Below are 23,060 nucleotides of genomic sequence, written 5' to 3'. Positions count from 1 at the left end.
ACAATCAGCACAGGGGCAAACCCCTGTCGAATCAGAGAGTCTGCAACAAGTTACTGTTAAAATTGCCTCTTATTTTGGGTTTAATATATATAATTTTATGGATCTTACTTTAGAGCCAGCACATCATGCCTTGCTTTTAAAAGGATTTAATTTTGTTCCCTCCGTGAGAGCTACTACTGAGCACACCTTAGTGGACTTAAAACTCTTTACTTGCAAATTTAATCTTCAAACTACTTTTGGGGATGCTGATATGGTTGACGAAGGTTCCCATAGGTTGAGTAGAAAGAGTTTGGCTAATCCACCTTTGCACGCTGTGATACACCTTTTCGAGGAGGTTTGTAAGGGAAATATTCGGGCTTTGTTGAATAACAAAAGCAAGGGGAAGTATTATAACCTCACTGTGGATGATAAACAGATCCTTTCCACATTTATGCGTGATCAAGAGGTTTGATATATGAAACCCGACAAAGGTGGAGGGCTAGTCATTATGTATAAATGGGATTACACTGGCCGTATGTACAATTTGTTGGATGACATCAATACATATTGTCCCGCTTCCCTCAACAAAATTATAACAGCGCGCACAGGAGTTTTAGAGTGGCCTTCGATGAGTTGCTATTGTTTGACCATATCCCTTTGAATCTGTACGAGTTTTTAAAGGTGTCTGATCCAGTTATTCCTAAAATATTTGAGATCCCCAAAGTTCACTCTAATATCATGGACCCGCCTCTTTGGCCGATCATGGCATCTTCTGGTTCCATTACTGAACCTCTTGTAAAGTTCATTGATTTTAAATTAAAGAAAATACGTGACCAGTTTTAACATTTGATCCATGATTCTTGGGATTTACTAGACAAGTTGCAAAAGTTGAATATTGTTCAGGATTCTTTTTTGTTACATGTGATATACATAATCTCTTTTTGGTTATTCCCTATGAGGACAGGTTATCATGGTTTGGATGAGGTGGTTCAAAATATAGTAATTTATCCCAACCAGAAGAAGGTTTGATGCATGATTTTATGGATATTGTACTTTTAAACAATTTTGTCCCTTTTGGGAATGAATTTTGCAAACAAGTCTCTGGTGTGGAGATGGGGGCCTTGTGTGGCCCTATTTATGCCAGCTGTGTGCTGTTGAAATGGGAGCTTGTCATTTTTTTCCAACATTCATTTTTTGATAAATGTATTGGATATTTTCTGTACCTTGATAATTTGCTGTTTATTTGGCGAGGTGACTTGAATGAGTTTTTAGGTTTGCTTAAACATATGGAGGACAGTATCAGCTTTCTCGGGTCCACACATTTTATTGGGTTTGATGAAATTAATTACTTGGACATTTCATTGTACAAGTCCATTGATGGCTATATTGAGACTAAAGTATACAGGAAAAAAGGAGTTATGTACTCACCATAATGTTCCATGTGTGTTGTCCATCTTCACCTTCATTCTTACTAGGATGGGTTTGGATCCAACTCAACCTTGTATGCAAGCTGGAGGTCTTCCACTAGCTCGTGGCTAAAAAAAACTATCCCAGCATGCCCTAGGAACATCTCCCAGATCTTGTTTGCAGTCATAATAATAATAATACTGAAACAATTATTTTTATAATATCTCAGAGTGCAGTCAAGAAGGTCAGAGAACCATGATGGCCCCATTGTAGCAACTTGGTCTTCCAGGAGTAAAAACTGGCTGGGGGAAAGAAGGGTGGGATGCAAGAATGAAGGCAGAGCTGGACAACACACATGGAATGTTATGGTGAGTACATAATTCCTTTATGTGTTGTTGTCCGATCTCGCCTTCATTCTTACTAGGATGGGAAAGTGTCCCTAGCACCATTTTTCTTGGGTAGCTCAAGGGAGAATATTCTTTAGAATCGTGGAGCCAAAAGAAGCCATGTTCCTGGAGGCCAAATCGACTTTTAATGAGTGATAAAGGTATGTGGTTTTGCCCATGTCACTGCAATACAAATAGTATTAATTGGCAATCTAGCTAGAAAGGCGGAGGAGGCTGCAATGGCTCTTGTAGAGTGGGCTTTAACCTTCTGGGGGAGAACTCTTTTCTGACATTTATAGATACAGGTTATGCAATCTGAAAGCCATTTTGATAGCGTCACTTTAGAAACTGAGGTACCTTTCTTTGAATCTGAGACAGAAATAAACAGCTGTACAGATTTTCTAAAGCTCTTAGTCCTGTGTAAATAGAAGTGTAATTGTCTATGCACATCTAGCTGATGCAACATGTACTCCACCTTATTTTTGTAATTTGGGTAAAATACTGGAAGCTCTACAGATTGGTTCAAATTAAATTCTGAACAAACTTTTGGCAAAAATGAAGGGTTTGTTCTTAAGGATACACTGTCCTTGTGGAAAAGCAAATAGGGGGGCTTTATTGACAAGGGTTGTAGCTGACACCCTTCTAGCAGAGGTAACAGCTACCAAAAGAATGGTTTTACATGTCAAAAACTTGAGTTTGCAAGATGTTACTGGCTCAAAAGGGGGAAAACTTAAATGGGATAGTACAAACAAAGTCCCATTGGTGACGGGGGGGGGTGTCTCTGACAGAAGGTCGTAGTAATAGAGTACCTTTTAGGAATCCTTTGCAAAGCCTATGAGACATTACGTTGAGACTGGATTCACTGATATAGAAACTAGAAATTGCTGCTAATTGGACTCTTATGGTAGCTGCAGCTGCAGCCTTTTCGAATAATTTTGCTAGAAACTCTAGAATGTAATTTACTGGGGCAGTAAAGGGATCAATATGGTTATGAGAAGCCCATAAAGAGAATCTTTTCCATTTGCTTCTAGATATTTTCTTGTTGAAGCCTTATGAGAAGAAATTAGAATGTGTTTCACTGATGAAGAAAGGTTAGGAAACCTGGCTATGGTTGGAATCGGAGCAGCCAAACTGCCAGTTTGAGGGTCTGTAGGAAGGATGGAGCATTGCTGACGCATGTGTCAGGAAGTCTGGAACTGGGTCTAATATCCAAGGCTCCTCCTGAAGATGAGGCCACAGGAAGGAGAACCAAATTTGATGAGGCCAGTATGGGACGATGAGTATCAAGTCCCTTCTCAAACGACTGGCTTTCTGAAGAACTTTGAGTATCAATGGAAAGGGAGGAAAGGCATACAGCGGACCCGAGGGCCAACAGTGAACAAGTGCATCCCTTGGTGACTCCCCCAGAGGAGAGATTAGGGCAAAGTAGCAGCTGCATTTGGTATTCATCGATGTTGCAAAAAGTTGCAGCAAGGCTGGCCCCATTTGTGGAAAATCTTTTCTGCTACCTCCTGTTTTAGGGACCACTTGTGAGGCAACTGAATCGCTCTGCTGAGTCTGTCCCCTATCTTGCTGGATTTCCCAGGGATGTGCATTGCAATCAGAAAACCTTGGGAAGAGGTTGTCCACTGCCATACTCAGGGCCTCGCAACATAAGGGGTAAGATCTTGATTCTCCTTGTTTGTTTATGTACCATACAAATGACATACTGTCTGTCTGAATTGCTACAGTTCCCAGCGGTACAGAGTCTTGGAATGCTTGCAGCACTAGAAGTACCGCTCTCATCTCTAGGACACTGATGTTCAAATGGGCCTCGTGATCCGGACAGGTACCTTGGACTGTCCTTCCAAGATAATGCCCCCCCCCCCCAATCTGAGAGGCATCCTTGGTCACTGTGGCTAATGGTTGGGGAAGTACAAATGGTAGTCCTAGCATCACATGGGTGGAGGAAAGCCACCAACGAAGGTCTTCTTTGCAAGTTTCTATTATTATTTTGTGTGACATTGGCAGTTCTTTATCGACCACTGAGTGGAAAGTAGCCATTGTAGAAGTCTCATGTGTAAGCATGCTAAGAGGATTAGAATTATTGCTGCTGCCATGGTCTCCAAAACTTTTAGAACGATTCATGCTTGCACTTTTTTCTTTGAAAGAAGACTTAACACCTGATGTTGAAGGACATGAACTCTTTCTGGAGGAAGTTTGGCCATCATGTTTTTTTGAATCCAATTCTGCCCCTATAAAAACGACATGCTGAGAAAGCCACAAGGCAGATTTCTCATACTTTACTGTGGTTCCCATTTGAGAGCAGAGCTGTAAGGTGGTGTCAACTGCTTTTATTAGTAGATGCTCAGTAGTGGCAGTTAGGAGGCAGTTGTCTAAGTATGGAAACACCCAGAATCCTATGCACCTCAGGTGAGCCTCAACTACTGCCATACACTTGGTGAACACTCTGGGGGGCTACAGTGCGACCAAAGGGCAGAGCTCGAAATTGGTAGTGATGGGCTCTGAGCTGAAAGAGCAGGTGTCTCTTGGATCGCCTGTCCATTTTTATGTGGTAGTACGCATCCTGTAGCTGTATCAAGCACATCCAATTGTCTTGTCCCAAAAAAAGAGAGTATTGACTGCAGTGTTACCATCCGGAACTTGGACTTTCTTACTGATTTGTTCAGATTGCTGAGATCCAGAATTGGTCTCCAGTCCCCTGTTTTCTTTGGAACTAAAAGGAATCTTGAGTAAGTTCTGGATCCTATTTAGTCTGCGGGGACTGTTTGGATGACGCTTTTGTCTAGCAAGGGCCCATATCTATACAGGAAGAAAGCAGAGTCCCTGTAATTACAACTTCACAGGTAAAAGCAGCACTCTCTAAAGCCAAAAACACAGCATCCATGGGACCGGACAACATCCTAGGCTGCATTTTACACAAACTTCAAAATGAACTGGCTCCCCATCTAAACACCATGTTCAATCATAGCCTCACGTCAGGCTTTGTGCCCACTGAATGGCGCACAGCAACAGTTATCCCACTCCACAAAGGGGGAGCCACCACTGATCCTGGGAACTATTGCCCTATTAGCCTGACGAGCCTGGTCTGCAAGGCCAATGAACGTATCATCATGGAATTCATAAACAAAGACATTGGTAACCTCCAAACTCTGGACCCCACCCAGTTCGGATTTGTGAAAGGCAGATCTTGCCTCCTGAACCTGGACGACTTCTTTCAGTCACCAAAGCTGTAGACGAGGCTAAGGTGGTTCACACAGCCTATCTTGACCTCGCCAAGGCTTTCGACACTATCCCCCATTCTGAAATTATAGCTAAACTCACTAAACTAGGTATAAATCTCTATGTCACAAGATGGGTTGCCAACTGGCTCAATGACAGAACCCACACTGTAAAAGTTGCAGACTCCAAATCTGACTTCAAACCAGTGACAAATGGAGTACCACAGGGTTCAGTCCTAGGACCTCTCCTGTTTGGTATCTATTTCTCTCTAGTACAGGCTAACACAGAATGCCTCTGGCTAATGAAGTTCGCAGATGACTGCAAACTAGGCGCTATAGTCGAGTCCTCAAATGATGTGGACATCCTACAGAGGGGCTTCACTGAGACAGATGCCTGGTGTCAGAGCCATGGCCTCAAGCTCAATACCAAAAAGTGCACTGTTAGCCCCTTTGGTAAAAACTCTGTACCCATGAACTACCACATAGGCAGCAGTCTTCTTAACACCAAATGTGTGATAAGAGACCTTGGGACCAAGGTGGACAGTAGTCTTTCCTTTGATAATCACATTGCCAAAGTAGTCAGAAAATCCTTCTGCGTGGCACACCTCATCACAAAAGGGTTCTCATCCAGGAAAAAAAAAGAGGTCATTGTGGCCCCTGACTGTCTCTAGAGATGGACAGGCGAGCCTCCTTTCACTCTGTCGCCTGATTCTGCGGACCCCCTCTGCCGCATGGTCTGTGTCTTCCATTACCACTTCCCCCCTTTGCCCCTGGGGGAAGGTTCACCAAGTGTGTCCAGGAAAGCTCTTGGAGATTTTCGAAACCACATCTTTCCACTTCTTTTCTGACCTTTGGGGTATGGTCTAGTAGGTAGGGAAAACGGATTCGTACTGCAGACGGAGTCTTTCCTTCCTGTTCACACCTGGTTGGTGTGTGTCTGACTTTGGGCCCGAAGAGAGACTAGCCATCGAATCAGGCATTCACAAAGGAATATTTAAAAGGTTCTGCAAAGTCACACAAGTGCATCCAGGAATGTCTTCTTAAGGAAATTCCTGAACCCGCTGCTCTACTCCCTCTATCTGCCATATAAGAGATCAGGCTCATGGAGGAGCTGACAACCGAATTTAAGGTAGAGAGCTAAGAGGAGACCCTATCTGCGACACCCTCAGCTACTGAACCTTGGAGAGTATCTCCTAGCTCTTTCAGGATGTCTCTATGTAATCTTGTAAAATGGATAAGGTAGTGCACCGATCTGACATCAAAAGTCACTGAAGAAAAGATGTGCTTTCCATATCTGTCCATCGCAAGAGACTCTTTGTTCAGAGGATGAACAGACAAAGATGTCTTAGAGAGCTAAATGTTTCCTCTTACATAACCTCTTCCGAGGGACCGCCTCATAGGGTACTCTGGAGAGGTTTCAGAAGAGTAGAGGGTGCCCTGTGGAGTGTACTGATGCCTAGGATCTCTGCGTCCCTGTGAAAGCAAGGATACAGAGGCAGACACTGATGCTTTAGGGGGAAGAACGTCCGGAGATGACAGTGGAATTGTCTGTGGAGACAATACTCTTCTCATTACCTCAAAGACCCTCTCCCATCCCTGATCCAAGGGAACCCCTGGATGCGAAGAAGAGGGAATTCCCACAACCAACAATGACAGGCCTGAGGCAGAGGTAGGAGCCGAGCTCACAGAGCTGTTGCCCCCAGAGGCAAGATCGGATCAGACAAATGTCCGATCCGGCTCGCCTCAGAACCAGTTGGAAAGCGTTGGCACCTAGACTCCTCGAGCTCCTATGGAGCTGAAAATGGAGCAATAGTGGGGGCCCAAGATGTCGAAACAGGTCTCGACTCCGAAGTTTCCACCAGTATTACCTCTGAACATTCTGACTCAGAAGTCTGAGAATGGATCGGAGAAGGAATTGGAGCAGAAGGGGAGGATGGAGTCTGATCCATATCCCTCAGGGTTGGATCCGATAATAATTTGGCCAGCGCCGGAGTACTTAATAACCTTTTTACCACTTGAGCCACATCATTGTTAGACAAGCTCCTGGAAGATCAAGTTGAGGCGGCTAGAGATTTGGAGGGTTGCAGAATGGGTGACCTGAGGGTCGGAGAGAACGGCTCCAAATTTCAAATTACTTTGGCGTTGAAACCGATGGTGTCGAGGGTGATGATATTTCGGATCCGAAGATGAAATTTTTGCAATTTTTTTAGATGGGTCCAATGGAGTGCTAGAAGAAGATGAACTCTTCTCTGCTTTGTCAGATTTAGAGGAAGGAGACTTTTGTGATTTAGAAGAAACTGGACCTTCTTGTATAGCCTCTGAGAAGGGAGTCTAACAATCCTCTCAAAATAAGCTTGTTTTTCCTTTCCAGGAGAGCTCTATGGCTAAAAAATGGCAAATAGAGCAAGACTTCTGGAGATGGACAGCTCCCAAACAGTAGACACAGATAGTGTGTCTGTCAGTCAACAACATTTTTTGTCCACATTCCTCGCATTTCATGAAACCAGATGGTTTTGAATCCTTGGAAGACATTTTTGAAGGAAAAAGAATGTATATATATATATATATATATATATATATATATTTTTTTTTTTTTTTAAAACACCAACAACAAAAATGTTATGTACTCACCATAATGTTCCATGTGAGTTGTTCATCTTGCCTTCATTCTCACTCTGGGTTCAGAGCCGATCCTCGGCTACAACTTGGCCAAATGCAAAAGCCAGAGGTCTTCAACCAGCTTGAGGCTTACTACCCATCCCATGATGCACTGGTGCTTCCTTCAGATCTTGTTTGCTGCCAACAATGGAGTAAGCCATCTCCCAATATAGCAAATATAGAATACGCTAGATGAAGGTAAATTACAGCCATACCTCACCTCAGATTCTCGATCCTCAAGAAGCCCAGAAGGGAGTTGGAGGGTGGGACATAAGAATGAAAGCAAGATGAACAACTCACATGGAACGTTATGGTGAACACATACCTTTTTTATGTGAAGTTGTTCTATCTTGCCTTCATTCTCACTGATGGGATAGCGTCCCAAGCACCATCTTCTTGGGTGGTTCATGGGAGTATATTCTTCTGGACAGTGGAACCAAAGGAAGCCCTGTCCCTGGAGGCCCTATTCACTTTGTAATGAGTGATAAAGGTATGAGGCCTTGACCAAGTGGCTGCTGCACAAATTGTATCTATTGGTAATTTGGCAGAAAAGGATGAGGAAGTGGATACCATTCTAGTTGAGTGGGCCTTTATCTTGTCTTGTAATGGTGAATTCACTGAACTGTAAGTAAATAAAATACAGTATGATAACTATTCTGATAGAGTGTTTTTTCCAACAGGAGCACCCTTCTTGGAGTCTGAGAAGGAAACAAAGGGTTGATCCGTTTTCCTGAAATCCTTGGTTCTGTCCAAACAGAAGTGTAGCTGTCTGTGAACGTCAAGCTTGTGTAACATATACTCTGCCTTACTGCCATACTTGGGGAAGAATACAAGCAATTCTACAGACTGATTGAGATTTGTTTTTGAGCATACCTTGGTAAAAATGAGGGATTTGTCCGTAGAGACACTCCATCATTATGAAATATCATGTAAGGGGGTTTTATAGACAAGGCCTGTAACTCTGAAACCCTCTGAGCAGAAGTAATAGCTACTAGAAAGATGGTTTTCCATGTAATATACTTCAGCTCACACGAAGAGGCTGGTTCAAAGGGTGATAAAATTATTCATGATAGTACAACATTTAGTCTCCATGGGGAAACAGAAGATTTGATGGGTAGTCTTAAATGTATCATGCCTTTGAGTAAAGCCTTCGAGAGTCTATGAGACATATTAGACCCTTCCTCACCAAGATGGAAGTTGGAGATTACAGACAACTGGACTCGAATAGTTGCAGGAGCTGCTCCCTCATTGAATAGTTTTTTTCAAAAATTCCAAAATAGAAGCTAATGGGGCTAAATAAGGATCAATCTAATTTTGTAATGCCCATACTGAACATCTTTTCCATTTGCTGAGAAACAGCTTTCTAGTGGATGATTTGTGACAGGATGTCAATATATCATGCGCTGCAGCTGAAAGATTCTGAAGCCTGGCTATGCTTGGAATTGGAACAGACAAGCTATCAATTTGAGGGACTGAAAGGACGAGTGAAGAGCCCCCGATGAGTGAATCAGGTGGTCTGGAACTGGGTCCAGGATCCATTGTTCTTCCAATAGATGAGGCCAAAGAAAGGGGAACCAAATTTGGCGAGGCCAATAGGGGGCTATCAGAATCATGGTCCTTCCCAGAGCATTTGGCTTTCTGTAAAACTATGGGCATCAGAGGCAATGGTGGAAAAGCATAAAGGAGACTCGGGGGCCAATCATGAACAAGTGTATCCCTTGGGGCTACCCCCGGTGGGGGGATTAGGGCAAAGTAGCTGCTGCATTTCGTGTTTGTGGATGTGGCAAAAAGGTCGCAGCAAGGTTGACCCCATATGTGGAATATGTCTTCTGCCATTTCTTTCTTTAGGGCCCACTCGTGAGGCAACAGAATTGCCCTGCTCAGCTTGTCTGCTATCACGCTGGACTTCCCCGGGATGTGCTTTGCTACCAGAAAGCACTGGGTGGACTTCGCCCATTGCCATACTCTCAAGGCTTCTCGACACAGGGGGTAAGATTTGGTTCCTCCTTGTTTGTTTATGTACCAGACTACTGACATATTGCTTGTCTGGATTGCAACGGTCCCCAGAGGAAGAGAGTCTTGAAAGGACTGCAACACTAGAAGTACTGCTCTCATCTCTAGGACATTGATATGCAGGTGAGCCTGGTGTTCTTTCCATGTGCCTTGGGCTGTATCAGGGAAGCGTCCATGGTCACTATGACAACTGGGTTGGGTAGAACAAAGGGATATCCTATTGTTACACACTGCGATGTCAGCCACCACTTGAGGTCCTCCTTGCATGAATTCGTGAGTATAATCTGATGTGACAATGAGAGTTCCTGAAAGATTCACTGGGTGAAGAGAAGCCACTGAAGTATCCGCATATGCATCCGGCCCAGTGGAATTGCAATGATTGCTGCCAGCATTGTACCAAGCAATTTGAGAACCATAGAAGCTGGAGCTTTTTCTTTAGAGAGAAGGGCTAGAACCTGTTGCCGAAGAGCACAAACCCTTTCTGATGGAAGTTTTAAGGTCATTGTGGTGGTGGCCAGATCTACTCCTATAAAAACGGTATGTTGCGATAGCAATAAGGCAGATTTTTCTAAATTTATGGTAATCCCCAACTGACAGCATAGATTCATAGTAGTGCCCCTTGCTTGAATGAGTTGATGCCTGGTGGTGCTAGTTAGGAGCCATTAATCTAGGTATGGAAACACCTGGAATTCCAAACATCTCAGGTGAGCCGTGTCTACTGCCATGCATTTGGGGAACACTCTGGGGGCTGTTGTGAGACCAAAAGGCAATGCTCGTAATTGGTAGTGACTGGCCCCCAGCCGAAAGCGCAGGTGATCTCTGGATGATCTGTCCATTTTTATGTGGTAGTACACATCCTGGAGATCTATCGGGCACATCCAACTGTCTTTTCCTAGAAAAGGAAGTATCGACTGCAATGTAACCATCCGGAACGTTGCCGTTTTCACAGATTTGTTTAACCTGCTGAGATTCCAAATGGGCCACCAGTCCCCTATTTTCATTGGAGTAAGTTCCAGATCCTATATGGTCTGTGGGGACAGGCTGGATGAATTTTTTTTGTAGCAACCTTTGAACTTCTATGGTTGCTTGTTCCCTGTGACTGGGTGGAATGTCTAGGATTTTTCTTATTGAGGACGGTAGGGTGGAAAAAGGAATAGAGTAACCTCTGGATATGATGCTTTGTACCCAGCTGTCTTTTGTTATTTTTAGTCAGGCGTCTGGGTACAAAGATAAGCGTCCCCCCACTGCCTCCAGAGATGGACAGGTGGGCCTCCTCTCAGGAGTGCTGATAGGGCTTCCCAAAGAACTGATCTCTGTCGCCATGGTTCTGTGGACCCCCTCTGCCACGTGGATGGCATCTTCCATTATTACCCCTTCCTCTGCCTCTGGAGGGGGTTTCACCATATGCGTTTTGAAAGGCTCCTTGAGTTTTACGAAACCACATCTTTCCTCCTTTCTGACCTTTGGGGTAGGGTCTGGTAGGAGTGGAAAAATGGACTCCGATGGCAGACAGTCTTTCCGTCTTGTTCACACCTGGGAAGCGTTTCTTTCACTTTGGATCCAAAAAGGGATGAGCCATCGAAGGGGGTATTGATAACAGATGACTTAAAGGGCTCCGCAAAAGAACATAAGTGCATCCATGAATTTCTCCTAAGAGCAATTCCTGTACCCACTGGTCTGCTCACTCCATCAGCTGAATAAGAAAGCAGATGCATGGACGAGTTTCTTAGGGAATTGAGGGTGGAGGGCTGTGAAGATATCTTATCCGAGACGCCCGCAGCTACTGAACCCTGTAGAGTATATCTCTTAGCTCTTTTAGGAGATCTCTTTGCAATCTAGCGAAATGCGTGAGATAATTCAGCGAGCTAACAGCAAAAGTCGCTTAAGTAAACATGCTCTTTCCATATCTCTACATGACTCCCGAATCTTTATTCGGTGGATGGACCGACGCCGAAGTTTCAGATAACTCCTTTTTGGTGGCCACCACCACCACCATGGCATCAACAGGGACTCCCTTGATGAGAAAAGCCTTGTCTTGTGGTGAGGTAATAAACTTATTGGACCTTCTAGGGACAGGTTCCACTGTATCTGGAGACTCCCACACCTTTTGACAAACTAAGTCCATGAGATTGTCAAAAGGCGGAGACACCCAAGAGGTGGAGGGCTGAGTCCCGAAAACCTTCAGGTAGACTGACTTGTCATCAGTAGGTTTGATGGACTGCAAATCACCCCTCTGTTTGATAATCTCTAAGATATCTGCGAAGGAGATATCTTCTGAGGGTGACCATGGGGAACCTTCTGAATTATCCAAGTCAGTGTCTGAAGTGACAGATTCCTGAGGGGAGTCCAGATGCTTCCTCTTGCATAGCCTCTTCCGAGGGACCTCCTCGGTGGGAGCTTCTGGTGAGGTCTCGGAAGAGCAGGGATCACCCAATGGGGCTTCCTGAGGCTCTGGGTCTCTACGCTTTTGTGGAATCTGTGATGAAGTAGATACTGGTGCTTTAGGGGGAGAAGCTGCTGGTCCTGAAGAAGTGGTTGCCCAGAGGGACAATGTTCTCCTCATGGCATCGAAGGCCCCTCCCCGACTCTGATGCGAAGGAACTCCTGGATCCGAAGATACAGTCGATTCCCTCGGCACCAAGATGGTAGGCTCCGAGCGAGAGGTAGGAGCTGAACTCACCCGTACCGAAGCCCCGAGAGGCAAAGTCGGACTCGAAAGACCGGTTCAACTATCCTCGCCAGACCCAACTAGAGAGTGTCGGGCTCCTAGACTCTACAGTCCGCACCGAAACAGTCTGATAAGTTGGATCTGAAAGTCCTGGATCAGGTCTCAGTATCGACGGCTCCACTATCATCAGTTCCGAGCACTCCGGCTCTGAAACCTCCATTCAGATCGGAGGAATAGATATGGGGGAGGAGGGTTAGATGGTTCTAAAGCCCGATGGGTCAGCCCTGACAAAAGCTTGGCCAGTGCCGGTTTCTGCAGAAGCTTCTGCACCACACAATCCAGATTCGTGTCTGATAGGCTTCTTGAGGACTGAGAGGACGGAACCAAAGAAGCTACAGATTATAAAATTTTTTATTTCAAAATGGGAGATACCAGCTCCTCATGGTAATAACCACTGGCTCTGAGGTCAGTGGCGCCGAGGTTGAAGGTCTGTCAGATTTTGACTTACTGGATGGCGGAGATTTTGCTGTCTCTGACGATCCAGTAGTAGAAGTTGTTTTTGAAGGTTTAGACAACTTGGTATGAGCTGTATGACCTTGCTCCAATGATTCCTGAAAGGAAGATTTAATCAAGTCCCTGACAATCAACTTGTTCTTCCTTTCTTGTAATACCGGGGAACTAAAGGAGTGACACATGGAGCATGTTTCCTCTAAATTTAATGGTCCTAAACAATGCACATACTCCATGTGTCCATCAGTAATGGACATTTTCTGTCCACATTTAGGGCATTTCTTAAACCCTGACTTATAGCCTCGTCTTTCTCTTGAGACATCTTCACCCAAACACATACACAGTAAAGAGCTCTCGAAGTTAAACGAGCTTATAACAAAAAAAATTTAGCCTTCTAACTTAAACAGGCTATAATAAAAAATAGTGACACACAATACTATGAGAGATTTAAATATCTATATATTCACACAGACAGCTACCTATACCACAAACACTCTGTACAGTAACAAGTTCTAGCTACTATTTTCCTAAGCTATAGAATAAGCACTCTGAACAATAACAGTTTTAACTAGTATTTGAACTATCTAGCTACTAACACTCTATTAAAGGGAAATGGGGAGTTTAACAAAAGGCCTTCAAACAGGCCACAAAGAACTAACAGAAAAAAGAGCACACTAGTAGAAACGTAAAGTACTAAAGGCTATACAAATTATCAATTTATCTACCTAACCAAGTTCTAACTAACAATATAGTAATTCTAAGAATTTTAAGAGAAAAAAATCAAACTTTCACTGGCCAGAGCTGGTGAATCGCCCGATCTGTTGCAGTGGCAAACAAGAGTTGAGGGAAGCACCAGTACATCATGGGATGTGGAGTAGGCCTTGAGCTGGTTGAAGACCTCAACCTTTTGCATTTGGCTGAGTCGGAGCCGAAGATCGGCTCCGAACCCAACAGTGAGAATGGAGGCATGATAGAACAACTTCACATTATTGTTTTTAAAGGGAGGCACAGTCCTCTAACTTAAATGGCCTATGCTCAAAAGGACAGTAGGGTAAGGGAAAGGAGAAAGCCCTCTAACTAAAACGAGCTAATGGGGGGGGGGGGACAGTTCTCTACTTTAAACTGTCAGTCAACACCAGAGGAGTTTAAGTAAAAAGGTATGAAAGAAAGAGCCCTCTAACTTAAATGGGCTACAGAAGTTTACAGAAAGCCGGGAGAGGGAGAATAAGGGCCAACAAAAGATGACGGCCAACCAGCAGAAAAAACAGACAAAAGAGGTGGAGTATACTATTTAGCACAACAGATAATAACTATTTAATGCTAGCAGATGAGAACCTGATCTTGGTTAGCGGCAAACGAAATCTGGGAGACATTCCTAGGGCATGCTGAGATAGGTTTTTTAGCCATGAGCTAGTGAAAGACCTCGAGCTTGCATATAAGGCCAAGTCGGATCTGAGGATCAGATCCGAACCCATCCTAGTAAGAATGAAAGCAAGACTGGACAACAACACATCCTACTTTTTGCAACAGTTTCTTATTTTTTTTTAGCTGTCATCCTTTTCACCAAAAAAAAGCCATTGTACGTAGTCAGTTTATTAGAGCGTCCAGACTTACCTCTAATGATGAGAATTACCGGGAACTATCAACCTATAAGCCTGACTAGCTTGGTCTGGAAGGCTATGGAGTGCATCATCATGGAACTCATTAACAGAGACATTGGGAACCTCCAAACTTTGGACCCCACCCAGTTTGGCTTTGTTAAGGGCAGATTAGCTTCCTAAACCTGGTGGACTTCTTTGAGACAGTTACCAAGGCATTAGATGAGGGTAAGGAAGTCCACACAGCCTACCTAGACCTCACAAAAACTTTCAACACCATTCCCCATTCTGGTATTATAGACAAACTCACCAACCTGAACATTAACCCCCTACGTCACAAGATGGGTTGCAAATTGGCTCACGGACAGAACCCACACAGTGAGAGTTGCAGACTCTAGGTCTGACTCTAAACCAGTTACAAGTGGCGTCCTCCAGGGCTCAGTCCTAGGACCCCTCCTGTTCGGTATATACTTCTCAGAGGTACAGGCAAGCACAGGAGGACTTTGGCTGACCAAGTTCGCAGACGACTGCAAACTAGGGGCCATAATTGATTCTCCAGCTGATAGACACCCTCCAGAAGGGTCTCACTGAGATGGATACCTGGTGTCAAAATCATGGCCTCAAGCTGAATGCCAAAACGTGCATAGTCATCCCCTTTGGAAAAAAAAAGTACCCACGAACTACCACATAGGTGGTAGTCCCCTAAATACAGGGAAAGTAATAAGGGATCTGGGGATCCAAGTAGATAGCAATCTCTCCTCTGATAATCATATTGCCAAGGTGGTTAGAAAATCCTTATATGTGGCCCACCTAATCTCAAAAGGGTTCTCATCCAGAACAAAGGAGGTTATTGTGCCTCTCTACTCATCACTTATTAGACCCATTATAGAATACAACGCCGCATTTGGGATGCACCTTACAAGACACCTGCAACAGCTGGAAGGACCACAAAGGTACCTTACCAAGAGGATTACTGGCCTCAAACAGATGACCTATGCATCCCAACTAAAGAAACTCCAGCTGTACTCGGTGGCATACCGCTTACTCAGAGGTGATCTCTGCTTGACATACAAGGCCACGTCCAACCCAAAATTGATGGATACGCTCCACCTAAAAAAAAAACAAATCCTTGACAGCCACACGCTCTAGGGATATAAACCTTACCACAACGATAAACAGGACGTGCTGGAGGGATAGATTCCTGACCCAGAGACTCCCCATGCTTTAACAAGATTCCAATATACTTCAGGCAGAGCCCCTCACTAGCACTCTTCAAGAGAAACTTTGACGGGTGGATGGGAAACAGAAAATTTACCCCGGGGATCACTGCAGTGGCTCTGCTGGACAGAGGCGCAGGGAACTAATGGCTCTGCTGGTCAGAGGCACAGGGAAGTAATCTAAGGGGGGGGGTGGCGAAAGCCAACACACACTGGCTAGGCTTATAAATGCCCTTGGGCAGATATCCTAGTACATACCTATGAACTTATTTGCAAGGAGGAGTTTGTTAAGCTCAAAAATATCTTTGCGGACGGGGGCTATCCGACTGACATTCTCTATTCTACTGAGGCCGATATTTGGGCTGGGAGAAATGAAAGATATAGCCCTATCATAAAACATGGTCTCCAGGCCAAACATGACTTGTCCAGTGGGGATGGAGTTGGTTTTAATTTAAACAATATGTCCAGTGGGGAGGGAGTTGGTTTTAATTTAAACAATAATATGGTCTTACATTATTCTACTGATGCCAAGGAAATTGAAAATGTTATATGGAGAAACTGGGTCCTTCTTTGAAAGTGATGACTCCACTAAATTTTTATTTAATGATGGCCCTGTTTTTACATATAAAAAAAAACACAACATTAAAGATCTTTTGGAAAGACCATTGCCAGAATTATACAACACATTCCCTGTGACTATGCAATGTGGGAGATGGCACCAATGTGATTTCATTGAGAGTAATTATTCCAGTGTGATGTATGATAAAGTTAAACAAAGGACCAAGGGGGTTAAGTTTTTTGTTATTCAGAAAGAGTAGTTTACCTTGTCTTTTGTGTCCAGTGCCAGGCATTTTATGTCAGTAAAACCAACAATAGTCTCAATCATAGAATTTACCAACATTTGTACAGCACACAAAAGGCTGACAATAAAAGCAATCTTGCAAGACATTCTTCAGTATTCAAGGGCTCTGTTAAATTTAAGTTTTTAGTATTGGAGCAGGTTTCGGCTGCCAGTTTTACTTGTGACTGGAAAAATACTTCATTACAACATGAAAAATACTGGCAGCTTTATTTGGATGCCACTACGCTTCCAGTTATTAATGAAAGTATCTCTACTTTTAGTAAATTGAAGAGGAGAGCTAACATTTTATAACAGACATTTGAGATAACTTTTTAGGCTTGATTTTAGTGTTTTTTAAACATTAAGTATTACTGTTTTTAATGTTGGATTAATATGTTTGAACATGATTGGTTTGTTCAGGGTGTGTGTGTGCTTTGATGGAGTTATTTAAAGTGTTTTTGCACTGTTTAGATTGTTCTGAAGATGTCTTAACGTTTAAATAAGACAAAAGCACTTAACCTTTTACATCAAAGTTGTATTTTCATGTGCCAACATCTTGGTTTTGTTTTTTTTTTTTTTTTTTTACAGCTTGGCCTTACTTCTCATTCTTGTGGGGTAACAACACACTGCTGAAGTAAAGCATGTAAAATTGAGATGTGCATGAGTGCCCCTGCTCACACTGCCTGGCTAAAGAATTACTGCTTCACATGCCATATTGCTGTCCCTCTGGTAAGATCACATTGAACTAACACCTGTCTTCCAACACCCTTCTGGCATGGGTAAGCTAATACTAGCTGATCACACCTGTCTCTCTTTTAGCACCTGGATCCACTAATCAAGCCCAGGTTATCTAAAGTGCAGTTAAATGCTTTGTTTTCCTGTGCCACACAGCTGGCTAACATATAAATGACCTTGAACTCTTTTCAACAGACTGGGCACAAACAGTGAAATCAGCAAAGATAATGAATGAAAGGAATCCATACAGCTAGAAATTAAATGCTTCTCTTTAATATAACGCATGTAATATGCAAAGGGTACTGAGCAGTGCTATATCGGGTCTATATTAGAAAATCGAAGTATTACTACATCGAATGTTCCAATATCGAACCATTTCACTCGAAACACCATAACATCAAACACTCAGAACAGCAAATTTTTTTCCCAGGGAAAAAATTCGCTGTTCCAACAAACATACACACAACACAAGCACACCAAAATACATAATCCACACACATACACTTCACAAAACCCTACACTAAACCATACATACACTACTAGCTATCCACTTACCATGACCCAACCCTAACCCTAAGGTCCGTAACTACCGCACACTCACCTTACCCGCACCCTAAAGTCCCTATCACACACTCACCTTACCTGCTCCCTAACCCTAAAGTCCCTTATCGCACACTCACCTTACCCGCTCCCTAACCCTAAAGTCTCTATCGCACACTCATCGTCGTTCGCACACTTACCTTAACCCGGTCCGTAACGTTCGCTCCATAGTCGAGGAAATAGCGAAGCTGCAGAAATGGCCCACCGAATACTTTGCCTAGGAAAGTATACGATATTCTGCAGCTTCGCTATTTTCAGCGTTTGATTCAAAGGGTTCAATATTAGAACATTTGAAGTAGTAATACTTCGATATTCTAATATAGACCCGCTATATCACATACATTTTTATACAAATTAAACAATACAGGATCCACTTTCTCTAAGAACTACATTCTTAAACCTGGACTACTACTTTTCAAAACAAAATTCAGCTATTGTAAAGAAAGAAAACATGTAATGGACAATTAAGTAAATTGAAAAAATATTAGCATGGTTCATTTTCTTTTCTATTAATGTATATGTATCTATGTCCTACCTAAGTGATAATTTAATAAAGGTGTTTACAAAAACAGTGGGACGAGGCCAACGGAGCAGCCTCTCAGTGGGTTTTTCTCTTAAACCCTAGCTCCCACTGCTGTGCTGAGCTCATGTCATGAGACAGAAGTGAGCAATAGCATCACTAGGGAAGCAGTGATAAGTTTCTTGTATATCTGCCCCTCTAAACTGTAACACTAGGTTGTACCAGTATGGCAACAGTATTATAGACAGTGCCGTTGCCTTATTCATATGCCTTCAGTTAGGAGCGGCCTTAGGTCAGCTAGTGCCCTAGGCAAAATGGATCCACAGCACCCCACCGCCACCACTTGGTGCCTCCATCCTGGTCTACTTACACAAAATAAATACTAGAAAAGCGCCCCTGCTAGAGCGGCGCCCTAGGCAGCTGCCTAGTTGGCCTATGCCTAAGGCCAGCTATGCCAGTGTCTCCTCATCCCTTCTGTCTTAGAAGAGGCAAATGAGCTTCTCCTGTTATTCCTCTGCTGGTTCTAACAGTTGCCCGAGATACTAGGTAAACTTAAGATGCCCAGGCTGCGACAAAGTCAATTAATTGGTTAAAAAAAAAAAAAAAAAGTTTCCTGCACCATTACATCTTAAAATAAAGTACTATCTACAGGGAAAAATGCAGAACAAGACTGACTTACTTTTAAAACCGGGAAGTTAAAGGCTGAAAATCTTCAGTATCCAAACCCAGCACATGACATTTGTAATATCTGACTTGCATAGGACTATCACACATGCAAAATACTGACCCAAAACACAATGTAAAAGGGATCACATAATAAATCTCTCTCTACATGTTCAACGGCTTAGAGTTGCCTGTAAGGTTATGTTGAATGAGGTCCTAAAATATTTACTACATTTTTACCTCACAATATACAAATAAGGTAAACAGGGAAAATCATGCAGTGCTGTGTTAGGGAAGCAGCTTCACTCCATTTGCCTTATTTGCTTTGCAAATGCTACCTCAGGTTCTCACCTGCACAGTGCAACGGTGAAGATGATCCTCTGTTGTCAGGGCTAGCAGGTACTCCTGCAGACATCCACGTTCCTGTAAAAAAATGAACACCAAGTTATTTTCTTGGGGTCTGCAATTCAGCAGCTGACAGGTACACTAACTTACACACCAACCATATTTCACAGTATTCAGCAACAAGTTAGTTGTTTCTGCTCAAGATAAGTCTAAACAGAAAAAGTGTGTGGCCACTAACATTTCCTAGGATTAAGATAAAGAAACTACGCATTCCTGTTGTGGCCCCACCTCCTCTCAGAACAATACAGAAAATAGCCAGGAGAAGATACCTGCGCATCTGATTGCTGGAATTTTAATATGAATTAAAATCTTGGGTGCATCAATAAAGAAAAGGAACAGCTAACACCAACACTCAGTTTTCAACTACATAGTTGACATTTTTTTTAACTCACTCACTCTCTTTTTTTCAGATTTGTTCATTTACTGTACGTTTGTTAGAACTACAATCTGGACTTACTAATCACTAACAGTCAAAGAAGAACACACAAGACTGACCTACAGACAGTATTGCATTTGTTTTTTTATTTATTTATTTTTTTAAACTTACAAAATAAACCCTTTTGCTTATTGTCTGTAAGCTGAATGGCACTTGGTATCTTAGCATTTCTAGTTAAACTCTTTCAGTTTGTATACCTTTGTGATATAAAAAACAGCACAGGGATGTGCCCACGCAGAAATTTCTATGTCAGGATTTGAGAAGCCCAATACTTAATGATAAACTAGCAATTTAGCACACAAGATGAAGGTTATTTGCTGCTAATATGCCTCATCTTGTAGTCCTGCACTAAATTTATCTTAGTTTTTACTTGCACATCTTTGAAGCTATAGACAAGTCACACTTCTTAATATATAACTCAGAATGGTTTTACAAAACAGGCAACCGTGTTTGCAAATCAATGAAATGTTACAATCTAAGTGTTATTTAAAATACAGCTCTCTCCATTTCAAACAGGTGTTACACATACACCTTTTGCTGAAATGTCATTATGCCTCTTAGAGGGGATTGTGGTGGCTGAAAGGTTTTACTGAACATACTTAGAAAATAAATGCCATAAAAGAAAACAACTGGAGTTTTCCAAACAAGGCACAGTCTACATATCTTGAAAAATATACACATCAATATTAGATACCGAGGTCAAGTGTCATAATGTACATGCTATACCAGCTCTTCAAAAAAAGGTGAATCATCCTACACTCCACTGGCATGCCTTCATCTGCATTTTATTTAGCTGGAGTACTTATTTGACTTGCTTCTGCCTGATTATTGCTGATCAAGGCTCCTGAGAGCACCCCGGCACTATTAGATTTTACCTCATATCATGCGTTCCGGCCCCAAAACCCGGACCACACCACAAAAGGAGGGGGTGTATCCATATTCATAAAGGATACCCACACCTCCAGGTTGGTGGCAACGCACGAAGCTTCGGAAACCATCCAGGTGCAACTAACCATAGGCAAAACTGCTCTACAAATTGTAGCATGCTACAGGCCAGCCTCTCAAACTCAGGAACCCCAGACAGCCTTCCTGAAGACACTGGAGGGTATAAATGTATCTCCAAACACCATCATATTGGGTGACTTCAACTACCCGAATATAGACTGGAAACATTACTCAAGCCCTAACTTTCTAGCCCAACGGTTCCTGGAGTTCATAAATTCAAATGCCATGGAACAGCTAGTCACTGTTCCCACGAGAGGAGAAAATATACTAGATCTGATTGTCACAAACATGGGGACAAAATGCTCCACACCGGAAGTATATCCCTCATTGGTGAGATCTGATCATAAACTAATCTCACTGGAAATCCACATCCCGCCCCCACCCCAAACAAAAAAGACCATAGTGAAGAACTTCTCTAAAGCAAACTTCACACTACTCAAGACTGGTGTGGTATCCTTCAAGGCCCTTGAGCCAGTGGAAACCACAACCCAAGCTGCGGAAGCCCTTACAAATGCCTTCTATGAACACCTCCAGGACTGCATGGATCAGGCAATCCCAAATAAAACCAAGACTCTTTCCACAAAGGGCAAACGTCCAGTCTGGTGGACCCCAGCCATTAACAAACTTTACAATAAGAGGAGAAAGCTATTACATGATAGAACAAAATCCATAAAAGGGAAGTCACCCCTGATCATTATTAGTAAAAAATACGAGCACTCATAAAATAAACTAAGGCCAATTTTGAGAGAAAAATTGCCATGGATTCAAAGGACAATCATAAGGCCTTTTTCAGCTATGTTAGGAACCTGGGTGGAAACTCCCAGATATGCTCAGAATTAGTCCAAAATGATACAAAATCACTGAACCCACAGACATTGCCAACATACTGGCAGACAGGTTCAGTGCAAACTTCACCCCCCTCTACCCCCCTAAAGGAGAGATAACTATCCCAGCCGAGTGTAGCCTCCCGGACATCTCAAATGCACAGGTGAAAGCTGCTCTCTCTAAAGCTAAAAACACAGCATCAATGGGACCGGATGGTGTCCCCGGCTGTGTGCTACACGAGCTAAATGAGGAATTAAACCCACACATAAGGCAGCTGTTTAATCTCAGCCTTACCACAGGATACGTGCCCAAGGAGTGGCGTACGGCAACTGTTGTCCCACTCCACAAAGGCGGCGCCTCTACGGACCCTGGTAATTACGCCCCATAAGCTTAACAAGTCTAGTCTGCAAAGCTATGGAGAGGATCATAATGGAGCTCATAAACAAAGATATAGGGGACTTGCAGACATTGGACCCGACCCAGTTTGGCTTTGTCAAGGGAAGATCATGCCTTTTGAACTTGGTCGGCTTCTTCGAAACAGTCACCAAGGCCATTGATGAGGGAAAGGCAGTCCATACAGCCTACCTTGACCTTGCAAAGGCTTTCCACACAATACCCCACTCGGTATTGTAGAAAAACTTACCAGCTTAAATGTAAACCCATATGTCACAAGATGGGTTGCAAACTGGCTTAAGGACAGAACCCACAGGGTTAGAGTTGCTGGCGCTGTGTCAGACTCCAAGCCGGTCACAAGTGGTGTCCCACAGGGCTCGGTCCTTGGCCCCTATTGTTTGGCATCTACTTCTCAGAAGTACAGGCCAACATAGGAGGACTTTGGCTGACAAAGTTTGCAGACGACTGCAAACTGGGCCATAGTGGACAGTGCATCAGACACGGATATCCTTCAGAAGGGACTCACGGAAACAGATAGCTGGTGCCAGAGCCATGGCCTGAAGTTAAACGCCAAAAATGTATAGTCATACCCTTCGGGAAAAACAAGGTAACCCCAAGCTACCATATAGGTGGCAATCCACTAAGCACAGAAGAGGTTATCAGGGACCTGGGGACCCAGGTTGACAGTGGCCTTTCTTTGACACTCACATTGCTAAAGTGGTTAGAAAGACCTTCTACATTGCCCACCTGATCATGAAGGGATTCACATCCAGATCTAGTGAGGTTATTGTTCCCCTGTACTCTTCACTTATCAGACCAATGATCGAGTACAATGCCCCATTCGGGATGTATCTCACCCGACATCTGCAGCAATTGGAGAGACCCCAAAAGTTCCTCACCAAAAGGATAACGGGACTCCAAAATCTGTCATATGATGCCAGATTGAAGAAACTCCAGCTCTATTCAGTCGCATACCGTCT

The 23,060-nt window shown here is 43.3% G+C and overlaps 1 protein-coding gene across 1 annotated transcript in view; it reads right to left on the bottom strand.

Annotated features, from left to right (window-relative positions):
- Window positions 1–23,060, bottom strand: part of ZZEF1 (zinc finger ZZ-type and EF-hand domain containing 1) — a gene marked incomplete in the record, with an annotated part of 3,903,331 nt that overhangs the window by 66,097 nt on the left and 3,814,174 nt on the right. The window contains 1 exon segment of the mRNA XM_044082903.1: window positions 19,368–19,439. Coding sequence (XP_043938838.1) covers window positions 19,368–19,439 — 72 coding nt within the window.

Source organism: Protopterus annectens, chromosome 9.part0, assembly GCF_019279795.1.
Source record: "Protopterus annectens isolate FY-2018-M chromosome 9.part0, PAN1.0, whole genome shotgun sequence".
Lineage (NCBI taxonomy): Eukaryota > Metazoa > Chordata > Ceratodontiformes > Protopteridae > Protopterus > Protopterus annectens.
Note: the sequence above shows the minus strand (reverse complement) of the source record. Positions and strands in the feature narration are given on the sequence as shown.